The sequence below is a fragment of the Macaca fascicularis genome, chromosome 11 (assembly GCF_037993035.2).
Source record: "Macaca fascicularis isolate 582-1 chromosome 11, T2T-MFA8v1.1".
Taxonomy (NCBI): domain Eukaryota; kingdom Metazoa; phylum Chordata; class Mammalia; order Primates; family Cercopithecidae; genus Macaca; species Macaca fascicularis.
Genome location: NC_088385.1, coordinates 16,341,168 through 16,354,556, shown reverse-complemented (window position 1 = coordinate 16,354,556; position 13,389 = coordinate 16,341,168). Strand labels below are relative to the sequence as shown.

Sequence of the window (13,389 nt, the reverse complement as noted above, 5' to 3'; positions counted from 1 at the left end):
CTAATTATTCCAACACCATTTGTTAAATGCCATTCTATCTCCACTGAATTGCCCTTGTACCATATATGTCTGGTTGTTAGTGGGCACTCTATCCTGTTCCATTGATCTGACTCGATGCTAATGCCACACTATCGTGATTACTGTAGCTTTATAATGAATTGTAAAGTCAGGTAGTGTAAATCCTTTAACATTTTTTTTTTCCTTTTTTCAAAGTGATCTTGGCTATTCTAGACCCTTTATCATTTCTTTATTCAGGGATATAGTTACAAAACAGAATTTAGAAATCTAAAAATAATTTAAAATTAAAAATTGCTATATAAAAAGCTGTATGAAAACTGTCTATAATGTAGCTTCATCAGGAAGTGAGGCCTTCTGGGCACTGGATTCCATTTAGTTAATGTAAAATTGTTGCATATACCTTGCATGGATTGCCATTTTTTTCAGAAAAATTAAAGTATAATCATTTATGCCAGAATTGTATTGGACATGATTGCAATTTTCATTGATGTTTCAGAAAATCCCTTGGGCCCTAGAGTATCTTAGTCATTATAAACATAGTTGTCATTGTCCTAGTATTGTGGGGGAATTACTGATTAAAGGGAGTTAATTAGTTGTATTGCTGTCTACCATAGTTATTTACTCTACTTTTGATTTGGGGAATGCCTTTCTTCAAACATCTGAAGTGTTGTATTTGACAGTGATATGCAAAGCATTCTGGGTCTGTCTCTTCCAATAAAGCATATCCCTATTTACTTTAAGCTTGCTATCTGCTGGAGACAGTGAGGAGTGACTATTAATTAGGCGAATTTAGCTCTGATCTGTTAGCTATCAATGCCACTGTGTGATGTGGAGCAAATTACTTACCCTCTTTGGGTTTCATCATTTGTGAAATGAAAGGTTTGGGCTAGTTAACCCTGAGTGGCCCATTTGGCTCTAGATTTTTCTTACTCTTTTGTAGTGTTTTTATCCACTTAAAAATTATAACCCCTTTCAAAACTTTTAATGTCAAAAAGCTCTGTGATGAGTCAGAGGGGGAGCTTTCTCAGTTAGGAAGTAGTAGTTGTTTGATGCATCACAGATTGCCTAACACCACTGCATGACTCTACTTTTGACCGTGGCCAGCACTGAGCAATTAAGATGGCATTTATGGCTCCTGGTGCTGAGATATTTTGTGGCCCATGGAACTCCCATATTCTAAGGAAAAGAATTTCTTCTAATCCCAAGCAATTCCAAAGCTTCAGAGTTCTCCTGAGTTGGCAGGTTAGATTTTCAAATGTATCTCCAAAGTAAGTGGTACTATTACTTGAAACCAAGAGGACTTCAAATATCTTCATTGTCGTTCTGACGCCAAAGCACAGCACAGCTACAATGATCATTGCTATACTAATAGAATAAGTAGCTTAGAGAGCCAGTTTACTAGGAGATGCAGAATAGAGACCCAAATTAAAAATAGTATAAGAGAACATTTAGTGGGCACTTACTGTGTACCAGGTGCTGTGCCAAGCACTTCATATGAATTATATTAGTTAATTCTCACAATAATATTGAAAACTAGGCATTATCATCTCCTTCTTACAAATGAGGACAGGATGCATAGTTTATGCTACTTGTCCAAGGTCACACAGTGGTAAGTGGTGGAGCTGGTCTTCAATCCGTATGTTTCAATCTAGAGTTTAAACTCTTAATGATGACATCAGAGACTAGCTAGCACATTTAAAGAGTAATTGCATGTGTAGGATTACAGTGATCTAGACAAAGAATAACCCGTTCTGATGGGTCACTTTTGGGTAGACTTGATGGAAGAAAGAATTCACAGAAGATTTCTTGAAGAAATTGTTTTGAGATTTATTTTGAAACGAAGGATATAAATTGGCCTAGAGAGATAGATGAGTTGGCACTGAGGAGATGGACTATATGAGGCCATGAAGACACAAATGAACAAATTTTGTGTTCAGGAAGCAACATAAAGACTTACGCATTGCAGAGTGATAGCCAGAAATAAAACTGATGTCATAGGGATGAAAATCCAAGAGGTTTCACTTTATTATAATAGGCACTGGAGATGCACTCTCAGTCTCAAGCAAGAAAGGGAACATAATTAAAATTGTCTTTGATTGTACAGTTTATCCTACAACTCATGTGGGATAAATATGAGCTTTGAGTGCATCAGGGAAGGTCAAAAGAAAATTTCTTAGCAAAACATATTTGATACTTAAATTATCTTCAGGAGTACCACATAGCTCACCTCACTAAGGCCCTATGGCCAAATAGTGCAATGACTGTGTATTTAGGCCTTTAAGAGACCTGAATACATATTTTACATAATTTTTGGAAATAAAGGTGACTAGTCCACCTCAGTTAAGCCACCAGCACATTCCTTTGGCCCATCAACACTGGTATTGTGTAGTGGACATAAAAGGAACACAGAAGCGTTATAAAGTCAGGGTTGGGCAAATAGAAATCTCTCAACAATATGTACTAAATTGAATTGAATTGAAGTCTGCTTTCAGATAGCAATGGCTGCTCCTGAGTGAGGGCTAATGTATTTGGTGAAGTATAGTTGGGTCCCTTCCATTATAAATCCACTAATGCTAACTTAATGTCTCTTCACATTTTCTAAAATGACTTTTCTCTCTCTCTCTCCCTCCATCTCCCTCTGTCTCTATCTGTCTTTCTCTCTCCAGTTCCAGAGACCTAATGACTTCTCACCCCCTTTCCGCTTTGGGACCGTGCCCAACGGCAGCACAGAGAGAAATATTCGCAATAACTATGCAGAAATGCATGCCTACATGGGAAAGTTCAACCAGAGGGGTGTAGATGATGCATTGCTCTCCCTGAAAACAGGGTAAGAACTGCTTCCAAGCTCAGAGTCCTTGATCTGTTTCTCACATTTATTAAGCATACTATTGAATCACATGCACTAGGTATACCATGGTTGGTATCATAAAATGTTAAAGAAGACTTCATTTGCTCTTTATGGATTTCCAAGTTAAATTTGATAGTATCACTTAGACCAGTGTACAAAGATTCCTATGATATTACTTACTTCTATGTATTTTTTTTACAAATTATTTTCTAGTTGCACTAATGTAACCACGAAGTAAGAGTGAAATAAATGTAGAAGTAGGGGGGGCAGAGTGAAGGCTAAGGTATTTGTGCCGTGTATGAAATAAAGAGCTGTTGTCTAAGAGGTGAAAATTATGGTTCTGGTGTCTTATGGACAATGGAGAAATAAAAGGGGGAAAGTGTAAATGTTTTTAGATAATTAACAGTAAGAATGTGTTGACTGATCTCCAGTGCCAGCTTGTGTTAACATACTCTGTCCTCTAGGGAGTGTTTGTCCATTCATAGGAGTTCATGACCTACACATGTGTTGGCTTGCACAGTCCCAGCCAAACTGATCCCTTTGTTCATTTGGCCTCCACAAGCTACAGTTATGGAAGATGATGGATAATGGAGCATTATAGATGTTGGGATTTGGAAGTCAAGGGGTCTTGTAGCTCATTTTCTTTGTTGTATGATGATTAAACAGCACTTGGACCTCCTCTCAATACCCTTGTAGCTCCAGGTCTGGAAAAGGCACCTAGATACATGGTTACGTAAAATACTGTTAGATTCTATGTTATCACCATAGATACGGTCACAAAAGATCTCAGAAGATGGGATTTGAGCTTGAAGGTAGGGCCACTTTGGGTATTCTGACCCCTGCTCCACCCACCATTCTCATTCATATCAGGGCTTTGGTTTTTTGGTGTTCCCCTTTCTATAGGTTACCTAACAAAGTGACTTAACTAATAAAAATGAAGGGAATAATGGTGTTGCTTTTCTTTCTTGCAGACCTCTCTATTGCCTGTACAGCTATATCTAAATTTCTTCCTCTACCTTTGATATGTTTAAATGTTGGTTTTAAATATTGATTCATGCCTTCCTGCCCCTATGCCTGGTCTTACTCCCTTTTTTATGTATTTCTCCCTTGCAAAGCACAATACATAAAATGAAGTTCTTTTATGTTTAGGAACTATATGCTGTAATTTATTTATTTGAGAGATCTGAATTCTTCTGTATTTTGCCTTCTCTTGTAGTTTCACTCATCTGCTCTTACACAAGCCTGTACTGCCACCACCTCAACCCCTCACCTCTATCCTTGTGCTGCACGACAGAATACTGGAAACTTCCTGACCACAAAAATAGCATTGCACATCTATTGAAACACAAACACCTACACTTATCCCCACTCCAGACTGTAATGAACTGAGAAATGAAAAATGTTATATAAATCTAACCCCATGCTATTTGTTGCTCATTGCGGTGGTTACTTTTCATTATTTCTGTTATTATTTTTATTGATCCCTTTTTACTCCTTCTTCCTTTCAGACACAGTTTATGAGTTGGCTTCAGGCCCAACTTACATTCTCATCATTCCCAGTGGGAAGAAAAGAACTCCTCCTTTCAACCCAAAAGCACATAAAGAACAGCCTGGGATTTAGGCTTTAGATTCTGGCAGAGTTCCAATTTAAACCTTACTTTGAACCAATTCTCCACATAGTTTTCTGGAACCCTACTGCTTCGTATTAATGGCCCCATAGGTAGTTTTGTTCTAAAATTCCTCCATTGGATTTGTTTGCTTTTTTCCTGTACAGGAAACTGGATGCCTTCATCTATGATGCAGCAGTGCTGAACTATATGGCAGGCAGAGATGAAGGCTGCAAGCTGGTGACCATTGGCAGTGGGAAGGTCTTTGCTTCCACTGGCTATGGCATTGCCATCCAAAAAGATTCTGGGTGGAAGCGCCAGGTGGACCTTGCTATCCTGCAGCTCTTTGGAGATGGTGAGTTCAAGAAAGGGAAAGTGCCCATTTGTCCTCTACTGATGGCCAGTCCAAAACATCAACCTTTTCCTTTCCTCCATTTATTTAACCTGTGCATTTCCAGAAAAGCATTTCACAGTATATTGTGTAGTTTTCAGGTATACATTAGTTTCTTATTGCTGCCATAACAAAGTGCCATGCACTGAGTGGCTTAAACAACAGAAATGTCTTGTCTCACAGTTCCAGAGAATAAACGTGTGAAATCACAGTGCCAGCAGGGGCAATCTCTTCTGGGGTCTGCAAGGGAGAATCTGTTTCATGCCTCTCCCATAGTATCTGGTGGTTTGCTGATAATCTTTGGCATTCCTCATCTTGTAGAAGCATACCACCGATCTCTGATTCATGTTCACGTGGTGTTTTACCAGTGTGCATGTTTTCCCGCTGCACACGTCTGTGTCTGAATTTCCCTTTTTCTTAAGAATGACAGTCGTATTAGATGAGGGGTTCACCCTACTCTGGGATGATCTCGGCTTCATTATGTTTGCAATGACTCTATTTCCAAATAAAGTCACATCCCAAGGTATTGGGGGTTAGGACTTCAACACATATATTTTGGGGGGATGGTATAACATCTTTCAACCCATAACAAGGTGAAAGATGGCAGGGAGAGGATTGAAGCAGTTTGTCAAGGAGGTTTGTTTCTGGGTTGCAGGCTATAATCAAACCTTCAGGGATAAAGTAGGAGAACTGATATTAGATGTTTCATCCAGTCATCTCACATGTGGCCAAAATAATAGATGGAACTGTGGAAGCTCTCTGCTCTTTATGTGCCCAGAGGTAGGGCAGAGAAATAAACTTGCAGCCATCTAGTCATTCTTCCTGCTCTCCCATCTTGCTCTTTCAGCTGGAAGAGGCAGGGTTAGGGTCCTCAGAGGCAGACACCATCAGCTACTCCCCAGTATCATCCTGGCAGCAGACTGAGCTGCCAACTTGAGTTGAAAAAAATCTCATCTTCTGTTTCATTATATTCCTGTCTTCTGCATCCCTCTTCACTTTATTGTACAAAGAAACTACTCTTTCTGTTAGAATCGCAGAAACTAACTCAGTTATGAATGAGCAGCCAGACCCTTCTTGGCTTCACCAGCCATCAGCCAAGTGGCTATCTCAATTATGTCTGCAGAAGGTTTGCCGTTAAGGATGAGATCAGAAGCAGAAGACCACAGGTGGATTTTTAGAATCCAGGTGAAGTTGTCTGCTCCACTAGTTAGGAGAATCATAGTTTAATTAAAAAAAAATAAGGGAAAAGTGGTTTGATTAACATTGGAAACAGGAGAATGTTTTAGCTGAAGTGTTACCAATCCATTTTGGTATAAGAGCTTCTGTAATTTTAGTGTAGCTGTCACTCAAAGGCAATAATGGAGACAATACCCATCAGAAAGAGATGATTTGCAAAAGTTGCCAAAACTTTAGTCAGATTATGCAAGCAAAGTTCAGTTTTTTAGCCAAACTAGAACTATTGGAATAGGCAATTTTCTCCATGAGATTTTCAGAATTTTGCTTGTCTAGAACTAGATGCATTCTAGGGCACATGGTTTCTTTTACTTTCCTTTTGTCTGGGACCTCTTCCTACTTCCTAGCATCTGGTGAAGTGGAAAAAGGTCATTGAAATCTGACATGAATTAAAGCAATCAAAGCATGGTTAAACAATGTGTAAAGAAGGCAAGTCTGAATTTGGGAGTCTTATTTTATTCAAGCTTACTCCTCTTTGCTCTTTATTTTCTTCAACAAGAGATCAGTAAATCGGAGGGGCCCTAGGGAATCAATCAGTCTCTCTGCCTCTCTCCTCCCTACCCAATCTGCTTTGCACAATTTTAAGGGCAATTCTCTGAATCACTCATTCGATTATGTTATTCCCCACTGTCTGTAATATTAAGTGCAGAATGCTTAATCTGATACTCTGGTCTTTAGCACTCTCACATCAATCTTTTTTATTCAGCTTCTTTTGCCTACTGTGTCTTTTTCTGTTTGAACTGTTCTATATGCCTTTCCTTAAACAAGCCTTGTGTGTTCCCACCGACCATACTATTCCTGCTGCCTGGAGTGCCTTTTTGTACAATGTAAATTAAAATTCATCCATCCAGCATGCCCACTTCCAACTCCTACTTACTTCACGAAAAACCACTGGCCATGCTATCCACAGAATTACCATCACCACTTTGAACTCTTGTTACCTGCAGACAGCTTGTCATTGTGATTATTTATATGCCAATTTATACAGGCTAGATAATGGAGAGTGGGAGCAACATTTCATGTGTTCATAGCACCTGCAGTACTCACATGAAGTTTTTATTGAATGCTTACTGAGTATGTTGATGAATTAATATGTAATGGCATTAATAAGATTACTGTTAACTTTTTTCATTTCCTTTTTGTCTCCTTGTCTCTTTTCCTTTCATGTATCTTTCTCTTTCTTGCTCAATACCCCTCTTTTTCCCTTTTCTCTACTCCTTTCCTGTCTCCTCTTTTTATCTGTTTTCCTTCTCTGTCCTTTCCCCAGGGGAGATGGAAGAACTGGAAGCTCTCTGGCTCACTGGCATTTGTCACAATGAGAAGAATGAGGTCATGAGCAGCCAGCTGGACATTGACAACATGGCAGGGGTCTTCTACATGTTGGGGGCGGCCATGGCTCTCAGCCTCATCACCTTCATCTGCGAACACCTTTTCTATTGGCAGTTCCGACATTGCTTTATGGGTGTCTGTTCTGGCAAGCCTGGCATGGTCTTCTCCATCAGCAGAGTAAGTGTTTTGATTTAAATGCCTAGAGCTTGTTAGGGACAGCTTAGCCTAGCACTGTACAAAGCAGAGAGACCCAAGAGGACACTATCTCCACCCCCATGTTGCTCAAGCAATAAACCACATCATGTATGTTTTCTCAGGAGTTTGTGTGATGTGATTGCAAGCGGCTCAGAAAAGTGGGTGATACTATATTTCCTTCAAGAAACAGCTTTCTGTGTGGGATTTGGGCATTTGGTTCTCTACGGGAACTGACAGATCTGTCAAAATGGAAAATTTGGCTTTTTACCAAATGCCTTTCATCACCATTAGTTGGTTCTGTATAAACTCTATTAACTATCTAATCCTTTAAAAATGTACATTTCTGTTTAAATAATTATATGTAACATATCTCTTATTTTAACATACAAAGGTATATTATTAGTTGTTTCACTCTATGTTTTAACCATGTGTTGGTTATGGAGAGTTAAAGAGCTTAACAGAACCTTCAGAAATAAGCTCTGACTCATAAGAAATTTACATTCCAGAAACTTCCCTAGTTGGAGCAAGAGTAAAAACTCTTAGGTCATTCTTTATTTAGGTCTCCTCTTCATTCCTAGTCCAAAATGAGACACTAGGAAGACAGTTTTGTGTATGAGCAGAAGGTCACAGGGAGAAGTTTTTTAAAAAGTGAGCTTCTTTTGATTTTGTTAATAAAGTGGAGAGACTAATTCATGAGAATGAATGAAGGTCTAGGTTCCAGATATGGTCAACTTTGACTCAAACGGAGTTTTGTATTAATGAGAAAATTGATTTCTCATTAAATTATTTCATGTTTTCATCTTTTTCCTATAGTATTTTACTGATAGAGAACAATTTCTCCGTTTCCTCTCTGGCTGTGAGTTAATTCAGGCCATCGAGTGAGCTCAGAACAGGAGGATGGAACTTGGGGGTGGTGATGATCCCTGAGCCATGTTGCTTCCCTGGTAGCCCTTCCCTAAGATCTCAGATAGGGGAACGCCAGAAGCCATGGGAGCTGGTGATCTGTAATAAAAACCCCATTTATGATGCTTTGACATGATCAATGCCTCTATAGAGGAAAAAAGGCTTGGAATTTTCTCTTGACCTTAATCAGGAAGAGTTAGAAGAACTGGGAAAGTGGAATAACCTTACCTTGAAGATCTTCCATCTTGCTGATGCCCTGTGGGACAATGAGACTTACCTTGTCTAAACCTTTCTTCTTTCCCATTTGGCTATGATTCTTCTAATCATCTCCCCTCTCATTCCCATCCACTGAGACAACTTACCTTTCCAAATTAGTCCCATTTGTTGTAATGACACAATTCAAACAACCTCTTTTCAAATACTTTCCCTAGCCAGGGAGAAAAGTTCCAAGTTTGTCCACCTTTCCAGGCAGGGAGCAAGATGTGAGCAGGCGGTTGGCTTGACTTTAGAATCAAACATACTGAGCCCTCCAGGAACCCAGCCCATTGCCTCTCCTGCAGTGTCCTTCAAAGCCCTGTACAAGAAGCTGTACACAGGGAGCTCTCGATCAATACTAATTTGTTAAGATGTTAATTATTGATGATAATATTGAGTGAGAAAGTATAAGAAGGAAAACAGGCGCTAAAGAGAGAATAAATGAGAGAATTCAACAAGGGAGTTATTTATTCCTATTTAGTACTGGCTGTTTGTCCCAATTCTTCCCTCCCACAGTGTAGAGCACAGCAGGAGAAAAATCCTTCATTGACCCCAGGGCTTCCTAATTCTCTCTTTCTGTGAATTCTGTTCATGCTTGGCTCAAGAAGAGAATTGAAGAGAATTGCTCAGCTGTTATTTGGTGACCGAAATTCTAAAACCTGCTTAAAATTTGTCAGAGCTGGAAAACAGTGGCAATTGTGAGCTACTGAGCTCCCCTGTGCTTTACTGTCAGCCATGGCAGAGCAACCTCAGCATCCATAGAGCATGGCCATTTATTTCCAGAAGACTGACAATATTTTTTGCTATGGGTTGATATCATTGCCTCATTTTTAAGATGTGAAAATCTAGGCATAGAAAACCACGGTAAGTCAACTGTGAAGTTGAGGCAAAAATGCCATATCCTATGATTCCAGTCCCTTTGCTCAAGTTACTGGGTGTGACCATGCCCCCTCTCTGATGGCCAGGTCACTGACCTCGTCTCATGACATGACAGTCACCAAATTCAGGGGTATAAATTAGACAAGCTTCTAGCCACATCTAACAGTATATCAGACTATTTGCTTCATGCTTTCCCTGATTTTTTCTTATCCAGTTGGGGCAATTATTGGTGGGAGAGTGTTTTTTTGTGGTCATTTCTAGCCTCTCTGGAGATCTAACCTGTCCCCACGTTCTTGCTTCAGGGCATCTACAGCTGCATCCATGGGGTGGCGATCGAGGAGCGCCAATCCGTAATGAACTCCCCCACCGCAACCATGAACAACACACACTCCAACATCCTGCGCCTGCTGCGCACAGCCAAGAACATGGCTAACCTGTCTGGTGTGAACGGCTCCCCGCAGAGCGCCCTGGACTTCATCCGACGGGAGTCATCTGTCTATGACATCTCGGAGCATCGCCGCAGCTTCACACATTCTGACTGCAAATCCTACAACAACCCGCCCTGTGAGGAGAACCTCTTCAGTGACTACATCAGTGAGGTGGAGAGAACGTTCGGGAACCTGCAGCTGAAGGACAGCAACGTGTACCAAGATCACTACCACCATCACCACCGGCCCCATAGCATCGGCAGTGCCAGCTCCATCGATGGCCTCTACGACTGTGACAACCCACCCTTCACCACCCAGTCCAGGTCCATCAGCAAGAAGCCCCTGGACATCGGCCTCCCCTCCTCCAAGCACAGCCAGCTCAGTGACCTGTACGGCAAATTCTCCTTCAAGAGCGACCGCTACAGTGGCCACGATGACCTGATCCGCTCCGATGTCTCTGACATCTCAACCCACACCGTCACCTACGGGAACATCGAGGGCAATGCCGCCAAGAGGCGTAAGCAGCAATATAAGGACAGCCTGAAGAAGCGGCCCGCCTCGGCCAAGTCCCGCAGGGAGTTTGACGAGATAGAGCTGGCCTACCGTCGCCGACCGCCCCGCTCCCCTGACCACAAGCGCTACTTCAGGGACAAGGAAGGGCTACGGGACTTCTACCTGGACCAGTTCCGAACAAAGGAGAACTCACCCCACTGGGAGCACGTGGACCTGACCGACATCTACAAGGAGCGGAGTGACGACTTTAAGCGCGACTCGGTCAGCGGAGGAGGGCCCTGTACCAACAGGTCCCACATCAAGCACGGGGCAGGTGACAAACACGGCGTGGTCAGTGGGGTACCTGCACCGTGGGAGAAGAACCTGACCAACGTGGAGTGGGAGGACCGGTCCGGGGGCAACTTCTGCCGCAGCTGTCCCTCCAAGCTGCACAACTACTCCACGACGGTGACGGGTCAGAACTCGGGCAGGCAGGCGTGCATCCGGTGCGAGGCTTGCAAGAAAGCAGGCAACCTGTATGACATCAGCGAGGACAACTCCCTGCAGGAACTGGACCAGCCGGCTGCCCCGGTGGCGGTGACGTCAAACGCCTCCACCACTAAGTATCCTCAGAGCCCGACTAATTCCAAGGCCCAGAAGAAGAACCGGAACAAACTGCGCCGGCAGCACTCCTACGACACCTTCGTGGACCTGCAGAAGGAAGAAGCCGCCCTGGCCCCGCGCAGCGTAAGCCTGAAAGACAAGGGCCGATTCATGGATGGGAGCCCCTACGCCCACATGTTTGAGATGTCAGCTGGCGAGAGCACCTTTGCCAACAACAAGTCCTCAGTGCCCACTGCCGGACATCACCACCACAACAACCCCGGCGGCGGCTACATGCTCAGCAAGTCGCTCTACCCTGACCGGGTCACGCAAAACCCTTTCATCCCCACTTTTGGGGACGACCAGTGCTTGCTCCATGGCAGCAAATCCTACTTCTTCAGGCAGCCCACGGTGGCGGGGGCGTCGAAAGCCAGGCCGGACTTCCGGGCCCTTGTCACCAACAAGCCGGTGGTCTCGGCCCTTCATGGGGCCGTGCCAGCCCGTTTCCAGAAGGACATCTGTATAGGGAACCAGTCCAACCCCTGTGTGCCTAACAACAAAAACCCCAGGGCTTTCAATGGCTCCAGCAATGGGCATGTTTATGAGAAACTTTCTAGTATTGAGTCTGATGTCTGAGTGAGGGAACAGAGAGGTTAAGGTGGGTACGGGAGGGTAAGGCTGTGGGTCGTGTGATGCGCATGTCACGGAGGGTGACGGGGGTGAACTTGGTTCCCATTTGCTCCTTTCTTGTTGTTTTAATTTATTTATGGGATCCTGGAGTTCTGGTTCCTACTGAGGGCAACCCCGGTGACCAGCACCATCTCCCCTCCTTTTCACAGTTCTCTCCTTCTTCCACCCCTATCAGCCATTCCTGTTCCCATGAGATGATGCCATGGGCCCTCTCAGCAGGGGAGGGTAGAGCGGAGAAAGGAAGGGCTGCATGCGAGCTTCCTCCTGGTGTGGAAGAGCTCCTTGACATCCTCTTTGAGTGAAGCCAGGAGAACCAAAAAGAGGCTATGTGAGCACAAAGGTAGCTTTTCCCAAAACTGATCTTTTCATTTAGGTGAGGAAGCAAAAGCATCTACGTGAGACCATTTAGCACACTGCTTGTGAAAAGAAAGAGGCTCTGGCTAAATTCATGCTGCTTAGATGACATCTGTCTAGGAATCGTGTGCCAAGCAGAGGTTGGGAGGCCATGTGTGTTTATATATAAGCCAAAAAATGCTTGCTTCAACCCCATGAGACTCCATAGTGGTGGTGAACAGGAACAAAAGGTCATTGGTGGCGGAGCGGATTCTTGAACAAACTGGAAAGTACGTTATGATAGTGTCCCACAGTGCCTTGGAGGCAAGAGCAGGTGGATTGTGCATGCATGTGTGTTCATGCACACTTGCACCCACATGTAGTCAGGTGCCTCAAGAGAAGGCAACCTTGACTCTTTCTGTTGTTTCTTTCAATATCCCCAAGCAGTGTGATTGTTTGGCTTATATACAGACAGAGATGGCCATGTGTTACCTGAATTTTGGCTGTGTCTCCCTTCATCCTTCTTGAATGAGAATGAAAATTCTTGATAAAGAAGAATCCGTGGTCTAGACAAAAAAAAAGATGGTGAGCAATCCTGCAAGAGCAAGGTACAAAAACAAGTCCTCAGTGGTTGGCAATTTTTTCAACCAGTTTGAACCAAGAACCTTCCAGGAAGGCTAAAGGGAAACAGAATTTTCACAGCCACGATTCTTTTGCCCACGCTTGAGAGCAAAAGATTCTACAAAGCTCTTTTGAGTATTTAGACTGTCGACTGGCCAAGGTTTGGGGAGGAGCAAAGCCACCTTTGAAGAAGTAAGGAGTCATGTATGGTAGGGTAAGTGAGAGAGGGGGATGTTTCCAATGCTTTGATCCCTTCTTACTTAACCTGAAGCTAGAAGAGCAGGCTTCTTCCCCCAAAACTGATTACAACTGCTGTGGAGCAGACAGTTAAGAGAAATGAACTTGACAATTAAGAGAAATGAGCTGCACTCCATGAGTGTAGCTCAGGAGGTACGAAGAGAGGGGAAGAGACTTGGCAATGGGAGAGGGGGGCAGAGAGGGATCCTCCACAACCTCTTTGGGCCTGGCTCCCTGGGAATGTGACTTGAGCCCAGAGTGAACACTCTTGGTAGAAGCCCTTCCACCTTCCTGCAACACCTTGTTTCCCTCTCAGATTGTACCATT

General features: G+C 43.2%; 1 protein-coding gene across 2 annotated transcripts in view; it reads left to right on the top strand.

The window, feature by feature from the left end:
- GRIN2B (glutamate ionotropic receptor NMDA type subunit 2B) overlaps window positions 1-13,174 on the top strand; it is a 422,075-nt gene extending 408,901 nt beyond the window's left edge. For both annotated transcript variants that reach the window (XM_074006302.1, XM_015430403.4), the window contains 4 exons: window positions 2,685-2,845; window positions 4,641-4,828; window positions 7,365-7,603; window positions 9,961-13,174. In XM_074006302.1, the coding sequence (XP_073862403.1) occupies window positions 2,685-2,845; window positions 4,641-4,828; window positions 7,365-7,603; window positions 9,961-11,817 (2,445 nt within the window). In that variant the 3' untranslated portion in view covers window positions 11,818-13,174. The remainder of the gene's footprint in view (window positions 1-2,684; window positions 2,846-4,640; window positions 4,829-7,364; window positions 7,604-9,960) is intronic.
- Window positions 13,175-13,389: the final 215 nt, after the last annotated feature.